This window comes from Gorilla gorilla, chromosome 7 (assembly GCF_029281585.2).
Source record: "Gorilla gorilla gorilla isolate KB3781 chromosome 7, NHGRI_mGorGor1-v2.1_pri, whole genome shotgun sequence".
NCBI lineage: Eukaryota > Metazoa > Chordata > Mammalia > Primates > Hominidae > Gorilla > Gorilla gorilla.
The window spans coordinates 115,290,684-115,305,866 of NC_073231.2; the positions used below are offsets into that span (position 1 = coordinate 115,290,684).

At 33.1% G+C, this 15,183-nt stretch overlaps 1 protein-coding gene across 1 annotated transcript in view; it reads left to right on the plus strand.

The window, feature by feature from the left end:
* The window catches only part of PKHD1L1 (PKHD1 like 1), a 171,545-nt gene that overhangs the window by 111,487 nt on the left and 44,875 nt on the right, over positions 1–15,183 (plus strand). The window contains exons 51-59 of the mRNA XM_063709440.1: positions 1,680–1,831; positions 3,080–3,239; positions 3,797–3,968; positions 6,126–6,214; positions 6,566–6,714; positions 8,006–8,135; positions 9,564–9,682; positions 11,621–11,750; positions 13,228–13,401. Coding sequence (XP_063565510.1) covers positions 1,680–1,831; positions 3,080–3,239; positions 3,797–3,968; positions 6,126–6,214; positions 6,566–6,714; positions 8,006–8,135; positions 9,564–9,682; positions 11,621–11,750; positions 13,228–13,401 — 1,275 coding nt within the window. The remainder of the gene's footprint in view (positions 1–1,679; positions 1,832–3,079; positions 3,240–3,796; positions 3,969–6,125; positions 6,215–6,565; positions 6,715–8,005; positions 8,136–9,563; positions 9,683–11,620; positions 11,751–13,227; positions 13,402–15,183) is intronic.

The window sequence follows — 15,183 nt, forward strand, 5'->3', positions numbered from 1 at the left end:
AGGCGGAGTTTGCAGTGAGCCGAGATCATACCACTGGACTCCAGCCTGGGTGACAGATACTCCATCTCAAGAAAAAAAAAAAAAAAAGAAAAGAAAAGAAAAAGAAATAAAAGAACTCAATTCAGTGGAATTCCACTGAATTGAGTTCTGCAAATCCAGGAGCAAATTCTAGAGGTTTTGGATGATTTTAATCAGCTCTTCTATGTTAACCATTGCTTCACAACAGACTATCTCAAAACTCAATAGCTTAAGCCTACAATCATTTATTCTTAGGTGTCCAGGGGTTAGGTTGATTGATCTAGGCTGGGCTCTGCTGGAAGTCTCTGCTTCAATATAAGGCTTTGCTTCTCACCAAGGGCTGAGCTCGGGTAACTCCACGTGTACTCGTTCCAGGTGTCAGGCAAAGGGAGAGCAGTTACCTAGGGGAGGCTCTTCTCTTTGTGAAGATAGAGGCTTAAGAAGTCAAGCGTCACTGAGCAAGCACTTTTCAAGCATTTACTAGTGTCAGTTCCACTAATGTCCCATTGGCCAAGATCAATGAAGCAGGGAAGTCTACTTTGCCCTCAAGGAGAAGAAAGGAGTGGATATTTGCTGAACAATAATCCAACTAGTCACAGTTCTTTTCATACTTTACGGGATTTTCTGGTAGTGAAAGTTTTTGGTGTCTCTGGTCATGAATCTTTTAAAATTAATACTAACTCATAAAGCATAGAAAATCATGAATTTGTTCTTTCATGGCATTGGAATTTTGTTGAGCCTTATTTTAGACAGATTATTTTATAATCTTGCTTCTAGCTTCTTCCTCCTAAATTTTTAAAATAAGAGGTTGTTAATTTAATATAAAATCCAATCTGAGATGAAAAGTAAAGGAAGGGGGAGAAAAATAGAGGCAGTTAATGAAAGACCTTTCCTTTATATTGTAAGAGAACTTTTCAAATCTTCTATTAAAGCTATCAGGCACTCTCTTGTGACCAAAGCATTACTAAATTATATAGTTTTTCCTATAACAGGTAGTTCAGGTTCAAGGTTTGTATTCCTAAAATGTATATATCTTCATCAGTGTTAAGTTATAGGTCTAGTTGTAGCCTTGTTCTTTAAGAACTCTAAATCAAAACACCATTAAAGTCAAACAAAATTATTTACTAGTAAACATTAATATGTGTTGTACAGATTTTAATTAGCTCAACAGACATAGAAAACTCTAGTAAAGAATCAGAGCTTATGTTTTTATATATTCTACATCAAGGATTCTGAATAACTAAGTTCTTAAAGAATAAAAATGAAATTATGTTTAGATCAATGACCTTTAAATAATTATATTAATATATTTAGGCACTTTCATTTTAGCAGTTGTAATTTCACAATGTTTCAAGTGTATCTTTCCCTAAGGAATAAAGGCTCCATCTCAATTCAAAATTCCAGGTTTGAAAGCATTTTACTTTCCAGTTAAATATAATATTAATCATTTCAGTTCTTCAGTCAAACGAAGACATTTAGAACATAAGTAATGAAATGCCATATTAATCTTTTTAAAGACTGTCATAGACTAAACCAATATTTGCTAAACCAACATTTGCTAAACCAACCAAACTAAACTAACTTTTGCACTTGTTTACAAAAGGAGGAGTTTATTAGAGGTAGAGATTACTATTATTTGCTTGTTCTATGTTCTCCTATAGGCACAAGCATTATTCCATTTCAGAAGAAACGACTGACTCATATGTCTGGATGGATGGCTCTGATTCCAAATGCAAATCACATTAACTGGTATTTTAAAGGTGTGGATCACATAACCAACATTTCATATACATCGACATTCTATGGATTCAAGGTAAAAATATTTATCTTCTAATGATTATAATTGTGTATTACCCAAACACAGCCTACATCCTCATACTTACTCACAGACATTGTCAGGCCAGAGGGACCTTTCATCACAAATTGAGCTATTGAAATCCTGCACATTCTTTATGAGCCACTCTGAATCTAAGAAGTAAGCCAAAAAAATCTCATTTGAGAATCAGAAGTAAGCAATCTTTCTGCCACATTGCTGTAGTACTAAGCTTATTCCCCTGTCATTATTACCGTGATAATAACTTACCTTTACTGAGAGTTTATGATATCTCAGGGACCAGCAGTTAAGGACTTTATTTTTTATATCATAAAATATATCAAACATACCTGAGGTCAAGAGTTTGAGACCAGCCTGGCCAACATGGAGAAACCTCATCTCTATTAAAAATACAAAAAAAAAAAAAAAAAAGATTAGCCGGGTGTGGTGGTGGGCATCTGTAGTCCCAGCTACTTGGGGAGACTGGGGCAGGAGAATCGCTTGAACCCAAGAGGCAGAGGTTGCAGTGAACCAAGATCGCCCCACTGTACTCCAGCCTGGGCGACAGAGGGAGACTCCATCTCAAAAAAAAAAAAAAAAAAAAAAAAAGCCACTACCTAACTCTATCTAAATCTAACATTCTGTGAATATTTACTTTCTAATTTATAAAAAAAAGTAAAATATGGTAGATAAAGTGGAAGCCTTCTGTATTATTTACTCTCATGTTATTCCCCATTCTCCACCTCTAATGGTAGCCAGTATCCTGAATTGGATGTTTTCCATCTTATACATGTTCTTCCACTTATACTACACATTTGTGCAGCATTGTTTTAAATATTTTTAAACATTATAGAAATAAAATATTGTCTACAATTTTATCTGTCAGTTTTTAAAATAAAATATTTTCTAAATATATGCATATATACACACATACACACATCACATATATATGTGTGTATGCATATATACTATACATGTGTATACTTAATGTATATGTATTTATATATACATACACACACACAGGAGAGAGAGAGAAATCCTTTCGTTGCCTTAGTGACAGAACTAGCATTATTGTCATAGACATGTAAAACGTTAATAAACAAAATAGAAATTCAAGACAAAAAACAAACTAAAGCCAAAACTTTTAAATCTTAACATAATATAGGGGCTAATTATATGTCATTAAAATTAATGTGTTATATGAAGAATATTGACATACAAGTCACATTTTTCTATAAACTTTTATAGGAAGAAGACTATGTAATTATATCACATAACTTCACTCAAAATCCTGACATGTTTAATATTATTGATACGAGGAATGGTTCCTCAAATCCATTGAATTGGAATACTAGCAAGAATGGAGACTGGCACCTTGAAGCAAACACTAGTACTCTATATTACTTGGGTATGTGTCATTAGGCAGAAATGATAGTTTATCTAATGCTTTGTCTAAAAGATGAGAAAAATTGCTTAATAAGCAAATGTGTTGTGCAGTGCTTAATATATACAGGATCCAATAAATGTTTGCTGAATGGAAAAACTGGAGACAAAATTTATTCTTGAAAAGGTTTTGAGTTGAATTAAGAACTTTCATTTTATGTTGAAGGTGACACCAGCATGCTTACACATTGACAGTTTTATTTCATGGGCTTAGAGAAAATGAATACAATGGAAGCTGGCATATATTTTGTTTCCATTTTTATTATTTAATTATTTGGAAAATTAAAATATTTAAGAATAAGTTTTAATTAAATTCTAAAGCATTCATTTTTATCAAGATATTTTGACCGTGTATATCTTTATAATACATACATTATCAGAATTTCTCCATACCTCTTCCATACATGTGAATTATAATTCAAGTTACTACCTAAAGAACATTTTCAAAAATGCCATAATTTTGTTTACATTCAAGTACTTTGGTCACTATGTTCATTTAACCCACTTTTACTTCACTTTCAGTGTCAGGAAGAAATGACCTTCATCAGAGTCAGCTCATTTCTGGGAACCTGGATCCTGATGTGAAAGACGTTGTTATTAATTTCCAAGCTTACTGTTGTATTCTCCAGGATTGCTTTCCTGTACATCCCCCATCAAGAAAACCAATTCCCAAGGAGCGACCAGCCACATATAAGTACATAGGCCTTTTGTAGTTGATACCCTTCAATATCTCTTAACATAATCCTTTTCACATGTCACTCCTGGGTGAAATAATAATGCTTTACTCTTGCACAATGTCTTGTAGGTTACAAAGTACTTTCACATTCACTGCTTTGCTTGAGCCTTACAAAAACCTTCGTGAGAAAATGAAAATGTCTTACAAAAATTATGTGTGAAAGTTACTGGTAACCTCACAGTTGCAGAATGTTAGATTTAGATTATTAGACCTGGCCCAACTCCCTTATCATATAGACGAGAAAGCTGACACCCAGTGAACATAGGTGCATTACCTGAGATCACAGAGCTCACTGATGGCATATCCAGTACAGCACCTGAAACTAAGTCTCCTCGTGAATCCAATGCTTTCTTAGCAGATGCTGTCTCTAGAATAACCATCGTGGTCAAATCTCATAATAAAACTTAGTTAATTTTCTTTCAAATATATTTTAATTCTTTTAGTTAAAAACAATATTTCTATCTTTGTAACTTATATAGCTCTTTACCTTTATTTCTCGTGAAGCATCACTTTCTACCTTGTATTAGAGTAATTACTGGACGTGATGGTACTAGCACATTCAGTATTAGTCTTTAAGATGCTGAAAGGCGTGATCCTGATTTGATGTATATTTGCATCCCTTATGGACAATACTACTGACAAAACATGATGATGATGCTAAAAACTAACATTTAGTGGGCACTGAATAGCCCAGTACTGTGTAACAAGTACAACTCAATGATAATTATTAGATGAATTACATTTCAAAATAAATAGATACTGTAGTGGTTATTGTACAAAAGAACAAAAATTGAATTTGTTTATATATTCATTCAACCACTAAAAAAAATTTACTGAGTATCCACTATGTGCCAGGCATTTTGGATTCAATTATAAACAACATAGATGTGATCTCTGATCTCATTACACTCATACTCAATCCAAAGAGATGACAAAACAAGCAAACAAACAAAAAAGTAAACAGAGGATAAAGTATGTAAGTGTGAGTTGTGATAAATGTTACAAAAAAATGGATATGGGGCTGGGACAGAGAGCAATATGGCAGGGACAGCCTTTGGGTGGGGTGGTTAGGAACACCCTCAGGGAGGGGTTATTCCAACTGCAACCCAAAGGATAAGGAAGAGCTCGCTGCGTGAAGGGTGGGAGAAACCTAGGGAGCAACTTGTGCAAGTGCCATAACATAGAAAGGGTGTGGCATGTCAAACAATGGAGAGAGAATCATCAAGGCCCTTATGCATTCTGAGGTAGATATAATTATTAAATATTTAATTAACATTTATTATGACTACTATAACAGATTTAGATTGCTCTAGGCCAGAATGTGATAAAGGTAAACTACGATAAACTACATGTATATGCCATGGTATAGTTTTTCTTTCTTCCCACAGTATGAATTTTCATCACTGGAAATAGTTATAATTGGATTGATTTATTTGTTTTATTCAGCTAGCTGTGAATAATACAAGACAAAACAGAATCTTGACCCAGAAGTGCTACCTCAGGATTAGAACAGAAGGCTCAAGCTATATAACTTAATGCCTAGTTTTAGAGGGCTTTGTTGATCGTAACAATGGCAAATAAGAAGGGGAATGCATAACATGATTATTGATAGTGAGTGATGGTATTAATAAGAATGAAGGGCTATGATTGTGCATATTTTCCAGTGGGAAAATATCACCAATTTTATAATAATATCCTTCATAAAAATTTGCATTAAAAGGTATTTTCTAGAAGGCATAGTGATGAAAACTGAAGACCGTCTGTCCTCCCATACACTTTATGAAATTATTTCAATTTAACCTAGCTTTCACTTTGGATACAGACCTGCCACCCCCATCCCAGCCCAGGGGCTTAATGGCGTTGGTGCATCCTCGTCAACTCAGAGACCATCCTTCTACCCCTTTCTTCACAGAATCTAGCCAACTATATCCTCTACCCCTACTCCCCATGAAATAGCACCATGTGTCAAGGGTCTTTAAAAGGACAAAGCGTGCATTTCTTTTTTCTTCTCTACCATGTAAAATCTTATAGGGAAATGGAACAGTTTACATTTTAGACAAAATTAGGGAATATCACAAGTAGTAATTCATGGAAGTATTTCTCTTCTCTTTTCAGTTTATGGTCAAATGATTCTTTTTGGCAATCATCACGAGAAAATAATTATACTGTACCTCACCCAGGGGCAAATGTGATTATACCTGAAGGTAAATGCTCAAACACAAATGAATACAATGTTTGTTTTATGTAATATTAACACTATGGCAGGGTAGATGTCACAGTTTTATCAGCACACCTTGGGGAAAGAGCAAGTGTGGAGAAGTGGACTCTATTAATGCATCCCGGATACTAAACCCAGCCTTCTGGGGTTTCTGTGGATTTAAACCTGACCATTAATTAACAAGAGCAGATTTTCTGGGAGAGATAGGAATCAGGTATTATATGAAAAGACATGTCATAAACATTCAAAACTAGGACTCACTGATAAGCTTGTCAATGTTTTGCTATAAGTTGTAGTTTATGGATTATGTTATATTTCTTAAAGTATTGTTTTATAGGAACATGGATTGTAGCTGACATAGATATGCCATCAATGGAAAGACTCATTATTTGGGGGGTTCTAGAACTGGAAGATAAATACAATGTAGGAGCTGCAGAATCTTCTTACAGAGAAGTTATTTTGAATGCTACCTACATATCACTGCAGGTAAGAGTGAGGGCCTTGTAGTTTATATCTTTATTAATCTAATTCTAAAATGTATATTTACTCAAATAATAAGAAAGAAGCATATTCAATTGGTGTGAATAAAAACACAACTGGCTCTAGCCCATTAAATGCAAGTCTCAGTTAAGTCCAATATATATCTGTTCTCCTTTAAATTATGGACTAAACGTTTCTTAGGAGTAGTTACTATAGGATTCTTGAGTCTGCAGTTGGCCCAGTTTCCATTGTGTATAGAATATCTATGTCATTATGAGGTCAGGCTAAACCAACAGCTTGTTCCAACAAAGAGTCCTAGGAGTTCTGAAAAAAGTAAAAGAATTTAAGTCTTTTGTTCTTTAAATAAAACAAACAGTATTTTTAAAAAAACCAAAGGGACATAGATGGAATTGTGAAAGCAAGAGACAATAAATCAAAATGTTACAGTTATTCGGAACAATCCCCACATTCCTTGTAAACCCCAGATGGTCTTGAACCTGTACCAGCTTAATCAGCTCGATTGTCCTGTCAGTCTTGTAACATTGTTCATGAAAAAGAATTGCTTAGCCAAAAAGCTATTAAGCAGCATTAAAATAATAAGTAGTTAGCATTATTATTATTTCTTTGAGAAAAGGAATAAAGTCCAGAAACTTGGTTATTAATATTTTAAAAGTGCATTGTATTTTGATTAGACATATGGCTTTAAGGTAAATTAAAATTACAACTGAATTTTACCTTATTGTTTTTTAGTTGGGTAACCATGGGTAAGTTATTTGACCTCTTTCACCATTAGTTTTCTCACCTGTGAAATAAGGATAATAATACTAATTCATGAATTTGGTGTAAAGAAAGGTTAAAGGATATATGTGAAGCCTTACACATTATGCATGATGGAAATAGCAAGCATTTAATGATAGCTATTAACTATTAGTATTAACAATGATGGCTCATAAATTGCATAGCTTGGGTGTAAGCGTAAAGAGTATATTTTACATATAGGATATTACTTTCAAATACATTATGGTCTGTTCAAACACCACTAGTTTAGGTCTTATCAAATCTCAGTTTTAGGTTTAGTTCTGTCAGTAAGTAGATATTGAATTTGACCTTTGAAAAATCATTTAAACTGCTTATCCAAAAGTGAAATTAAAGTCACTTCCAGTTATAATGCTGTTCTTTATATAACAAAACTCATTCCTTTTTACTAGGCTTCCAGTGACTTCTGAATTCCTTTTTTATGGGTGGATTTTTTTCCTGGTCAATTTTTAAGTATTAACAATTTTCTGCTTCATTTCAGGGAGGTAGATTAATCGGTGGCTGGGAAGATAATCCTTTTAAAGGAGACTTAAAGATTGTTCTTAGAGGAAATCATACTACACCAGACTGGGCTCTTCCAGAAGGACCAAATCAAGGGGCAAAGGTCTTAGGTGTGTGTCTACAGGTACCAAAAGTGTCATATCTGTTTTAAGAATCTACTTTAAAATATATGGCACTAAAGTACATATCAGTTCATAACGATAACTACTTTATCATAAAAAGTACTTCTGATACAAAAGTATCAGAAGTTTTTACAGAAATTTATTTATTGTAAAGGGTTATAGAAGTAGCAGAGATTTTAGAATTAAATAACATCACATTTCACCAGGTAAAAACAGATATAAATGTGTGTATTTTAAACCAAAATGTAATTTATTACAAAACTAATATTAACAAATCTCTTTGTATGTATATTATTTTTCCAATCTGGTTTTCTTCATACAGTTTTCTTTATGTAAGCAATACTATGTTTCACATTTTGGTACCTTCCTTAAAAGGTAACTTTCCTACACATTATTCCATTTATAGTATTAATAAATAATCTGTGGGTCAGTTGACTCTGCAATCAATTACCCAATCACAGCTGTTGCTGAGATTTAATTTCCCAGTTGCATTAGTATACTGTGGATATTCTTATTTGAGCTCAGAAAGCAAATGGCTTGAAAGAGTTTAACCTGGTCACAATTAAGAACTGCTTTTATGAATGGTACTGCATATTTATTTAGGAGACGCATATAAGTATGTGCTACCATTGTTTTACTGTACAATTTCTAAAACTGACACCAAGTAAATAAGGGGCTAAACAATTGCTTGAGATTGAATTAGCTCACCATTCACAAATGTCCTGAGGCAGACAAATTCAATCTTAAAAAAAAGTATGTGCTTTTTATTTCAAAAGTAACACTTTAAACAACATAGAACAGTATGAAGAAAACATATCTGTAAAGAATACACATCTTTCTAATTCTCTTTTAAGGACACTAGAATTAGTTAAAAATTTTTTGTGTGTTTTCCTATGTTTTTTATCTATGCCTATATTCATATTACATATACTGATTTGTGGTGATAGTATTGTTCCTTTCATAAAACACGGTCACATTAAGTATATTATTATGCAGTTTTCTTTTCTCAGTGAACATATTGTGAAAATCTTTCCTGATTGAAACTTACAGATAAAACTCTTTTTTATAGCCTATTATTTTACAGTATTAGTATATTAAACTTTATTCCATGCTTTTCCTATTGATGTATATTTGGATTAATTCCAGTTTCCTCGTGCTTCTAAATATTGCTGTGGTAAGCATCTTCATTCATGTACTCTTGTATACTGGCTTTAATGTCTATGAGCCAGATTTCCGGAAGTGGGTTAAAGGGCCACGTCTTCTTACATGGTTCCAAGCAGAGAGCACCAATTCATTCCTTTTGTTCTAAAATGTTTAATCACATAATAAAATATATCAATGAACATTTTCATTTTATACTAGCACCTAACTCAGTACTGTGTGGTGAATAAGTAGGAGTGTGCTTATCTTCTTTAGGGGTGTTTGGTGAGCTGGATCTTCATGGAATTCCACGTTCAATATATAAAACTAAGCTCTCAGAAACTGCACTTGCAGGTTCCAAAGTCCTGTCTCTGATGGATGCTGTGGATTGGCAGGTAGACAAAATAATTATGTAATGGAAAATGAATATACACAGTGGGTCAGTTGAAAAAAGTTTCTATTCTACTCTCATGGGCATTCATTTTCTCATGTGATTAACCAGATGAAAAATGTGTATTTTGCAATAAGCTTGCAAAAATGTATCCGATAGGAGGCATTTAAAAATTGTGGCTTAAATGGTCCTTTAAAATAAATAGAGAACATTATGTGTGTGTGCATATAATACATAGGTATGTATATTGTATTTATATATATTTTATGACTATATATTATGTATATATATTTTATGACATATATGACTATAGATTAGTCATACAATATATGAATAATATATATTATGTATATACAAGCTAATATATGTAATATATGTCATTAAAATGTATATACATAATATAAATTAGTCATATTATTTTATATTAATATATATGTAAGTCATAAGAAAAATATGAATATTTTTGGATAAAATTAAAATATGACTATTAGTCACAAAAATGTATATACATCATATATTAGTGATATTAGTCATATTTTATACCAATGTATATTAGTCATAAAAGAAAAATATGAACATTTTTGGGTAAAATTATTTATTATAAATTCTTGCAAAACAAAAAATTGAATTATTTAAAATATATTTTATTATCTTGGTTACCTCTTCACTTCTAATTTATGATTTTACATGTTAAGAATTTGAAAAGAAAACAAATTCTGACACCCAATGACATCCAAATACTGGCTGTGTTAAATGCGATATTTTAATAAAGTATAAATGGTAGCAATTCTCATCTCTACTGTGCTCATAAACTATGCACAAGTCATAGAGTCCACATGTTTTACAAATACATTTTTTAATGCCAAGAAAAATTAGAGAAATGGATGGATTTCATCTCCAAGCTCTCAGATCTCAGCCAGTTCCTTTCTGGTGAGAACAAGCTTTAGACTCACAGAACAGAGAGAGCCTTAGTTTGAGCAAATCAATGCAAATCATCAAAACATATGGGTTTGCTCTCTTAGTGTAGTTTATAATTGGTAAATAGAAAGAGGGTTTATTGAGAAGTATTATCATCTACTTACAATATGTTTTTATTTGTGATAGTTCTGGTATGATTACTTTTTGAAGAGAGTAATTAAGTGATTTTGATATCCCTATTATTTATCCAATTAATACTGTCTGCAAATTTTGTGTCAGAGTAATATTTAACCAAGTGTCACACACTTTTCTAGGCATTGGGGATTTAGTGGTGAAGAAATTTGTCCAAGCTATCATGGAACTTCCATTGGAGTGGGAGAGTCAGATAGTAAATGAACAAATAAATATCTATTGATTTCAAATAATGTGCATAATGAAGGAAATAAAACAGGTAGTGTGATAGAGACTGCCATGGCAAAGAGTAGCAGATAACACTGAATATTCCAAAGATGGTCTTTGTCAAGGGTACATCTGAGCAGAGATTTGGATGACAAGGAGGAGCTCAATATACAAAGTTCTAGGACTCAGCCTTGCCCTTTAACTTTCCTCGGGCTTTTCTGCCTTTCAGGAATAACAAGTGATAGTTAATTGTACTAAACAAACAAACAAAAAACTAGGGAAAAAAATTCAACTCTTAATAATATTGTCCTGAGCAGTTTTTAATAAAAATGTGAGTATGTTTGCTTTGATGTCTTTGCTTTTTTAAAAAAGGTATATTGCTGTGGTTTTACTAAATGGCTGAATTAAAGTTAAGAAAATGCTCAGATAATTCAAAATTTATAATTCTTAATATCAAACACAAGCATCTATGCTTTTAGAGACTTCAATGTACTGTTTATTCTTTCTGATAATACCATAATTGCCAATGAGATATACATTAAATTTGAATGATTTAATAATGATATCAGAAATATAAACCTATTTTTAAAATTGTTCTTAAATTTGGCACTTGAATTTTTCTAAGGAGGGAGAAGAGATTGTGATAACAACCACAAGCTATGATTTCCACCAGACAGAAACAAGAAGTATCGTTAAAATCCTGCATGATCATAAAATTCTCATTCTTAATGATAGCCTTTCCTATACTCACTTTGGTAAGTGGATGCTTTCTAACCAAATAGATATATAATTGTGTTGAAAGATTCACATTTACTCTGTAATTATAATTCTTTGATAAAACATGTCACAAATATGTTAAAGGAGCATTTTATTCAGATTGGCAATGATACCCAGTGAGTGCTGCTCTTTCTGTGTTGGTTACCGATAGTCCCCGCTATGTGCTTTCATTCATTCAGCAAATATTCAGCAAAGACTTACTGTTTGACACTTTATAGGGTAAGGCTCAACACTTTCTGTTTAAAGTAAGCTTCCAGGTGATTCTTGTGCACGCTGAAATTTGAGGATCCTTGATCCAAAAGCCTTGTTGTCCTAAACTGTTTCATGGATATAGTCTTTAGTGGTAAATGCATTTAGACAAGTAATAATGGAAGGATAAAACTATAATTGTTGAGGAAAGAAGGAATAAGCATGATCTGAAGATGAGTTTTCCACTTACAGGAGCAGGGCCTTCCCAGCATTCTAGCCTTTCCCCATTTGGCATGGTACCTTCATCCAAATCTCAGGAAGTGGGAGCAGACAGTAGTGTAAAGTTAGAAAATCCTTTCAGATGCCCATGATGCTCATGGGAACTCCAGATGCAAGACAGCATGATAGACTAGCAGACATTTGACCTGCATGAAAAAGAAATTGAAAAGAACTTCTCAAAGCAGTACTTTAATAGAAGCGCATGTGTCTATAATTCTGTATCATATATTTTTCTTTAAATCATAAAGAAAAGTTTTATTTGAAAAATGTTTCATTGTAATTAGTTGTAAAACATTTGGTTTTTGAAGTTTGACATTATAGATTCTTTCATTTAAAATATCAAGCATTTTTCTCTGTTTGAAATGCACCTGCTTGTCTTAAAGTTTTGAGTAACATTTCTTAAAATGTAGCGTGTAATCTACGTTATGTTTTACAAATTGTTAAGATGTAAATGTACAGATGGTGTTGGATATGCTACTACCTATTGATGAAGACTTGTGGTTGACATAAAATATGCCACAGAAAAAGTGGAACAAACCAAGGTTTAGGTGGCAGGAGTGTTAATAGCTATGTGTTGTTGATTCTCCTCCTAGCTTTGGGCAAATTCTTTTACTTCTCTACCTTATTTCCTCATCTATTAAAATTACAATACACTTCTCAATTTGCCACACAACAGGGCTTTCATGTGTAATTTGAAGTGATTATATACTACCTTCAAGATTTGTTAAGGAGTAACTTTATACTTGCTGATTATAATAATCATTTTGATGTAAATAGAGGAAATATTTTTGATTATATTTCATTTTATAAATACGAATATCATAATATCAGACTGCCATCTATATATGTTTAACATGTAAATGTAATCATGCATTCATGTTCATTTTTGGCTTATTAGAAGGCTGTTTAGCATATGAACTGCAAAGGAACTAGTAAAGACAGATACTTCTCAGCATTGGCAATAATCTAGCTGCCTTTATGCTGCAGCTGAAAAATACCATGTCCCTGGAACTGGTGAGAGCTACACGTTAGCAGCTGATGTTGGGATACTGAGTAGGAACATCAAAATAGTTGGTGAAGATTACCCTGGTTGGTCTGAGGACTCTTTTGGAGCACGCGTACTGGTTGGCTCATTCACTGAAAATATGATGACATTTAAAGGTTGGTATCAATTCAGTTTATTTTTCTAAATGAGCTATAACATTATCTCATCTATATGTAGTCAGCTCTTACATAATTCTCACTTTTTAATAAGATTATGTGGGAAAATAAAGCATTAAAAGTGATTATGTAGCCCAGTTTTTACCTTCCAAGTAAATTCTCTTAAATTACTGCTTTTAATTTTATCTTCACAGACAAAATGAATTATCAAATTAACAATGACCTTAGGTAACAGTTAGACCAGTCTTTCACCTAACAGAGATAATTTTATAATAAGTGCCACAGATCATTTGTTGTTTTTGTTTTGTTTTAAGGAAAATTTCAAGCATACACCAAAAACAGAGAAAACAGTATAATGAATCCCAATGTACTAATCACCAGCTTCAACAATGATCAACTTTGGCCAATCTTGTTTCACCTACACCTCCATCCACTTTCTTCATGCTCCTGGATTGTATTGAAGTAACCACATATTATATCATCTAGAAATATTTTAGTATGCAACTCTAAGACATTTTAGAAAACATCAACAAATATCAGACCTAAAAATGTTAATTTCTTAATAATAATTTCTTATCATCAAATGATAGTTCAAATTTTCCCAGTATCCTCCCTCCCTCCCTCCCTCCCTTCCTCCCTCCCTCCCTTCCTTCCATCCACCCTCTTGTTTCAAATAAGGATCTAAATAAGATCCACATTGCAACTGATTATGAATCTTAAATCTCTGATTCATTCCTCTCTCCTTGCAATTTATCTATAAAAGAAGTTGGTCCTCTAATTCTGTGGAGTTTCCAACAGTCTGGAATTGAGTGATTGCATTCCTGGAATTTAACTTGTTCTTGTCCCCCTGTATTCCCTATGCCTAGGTGATTTAAAACTAGAGATTTCAGGCTCAATTTTTAGTCAAGAATTATGCCAGACAGGGTGTCTCAGGCCTGTAATTCCAGCACTTTGGGAGGCCAAGGTGGGATGACTACTTGAGGCCAGGAGTTTGAAATCAGCCTGGGCAATATAGTGAGACCCAGCCAAAAGAAAGAAAGAGAGAAAGACAGAGAGAAAGAGAGAGAGAGAGACAGGGAGGAAGGAAGGAAGGAAGGAAGGAAGGAAGGAAGGAAGGAAGGAAGGAAGGAAGGAAGGAAGGAAGGAAGGAAGGAAGGGAGAAAAGGTACAGTTGGTAGTGTATTTTTCCATCAGTAGGTACATAATGTATGATTGTTTCTCTTCTTACAATGTTAATAGCTACTAATTAACATTGCCTAGATTCATTAAATCATTAAGGTTTAAAATTTCCTTCTCATTTATAATAAAGAAAATCTCCCCTAAACAACTATTTGACTGCACTGAAAAATAGTTCGTATAGGAAACACAGGAAAAAATGCTTGATTTTTCCTCATATTGACTAGGTTTCAAGATAATGTGTTGGTTCCCAAGTGTCCTCCAAAGGTGACAGGGAGTTTTTATTGTTTTGTTTTTAGTATCATTATGTGCTCCTGGATCAAAACATATTTGACCTGTTCAAATCCATTGTGATTGTTAATCTGATTAATACTCAGAATGCTCCATTATTGACCTTCAGAACCTTTTCATGTTGATGCCTGTCCTCTTGACATGACTTAGTTTTCTAAGCCTCTTTACTTTCTGATACGGCAAGCACATATTGTAATTTTTTTCTAAGACTGGAACTCATTGTTCCTCCAAGTAATTCTGGTTCTTTTTATTGGAAGATGTTATTTGGATCCCACAATCTGGGTACTAGGAGTAGACCATCCATTCTTGATTTGA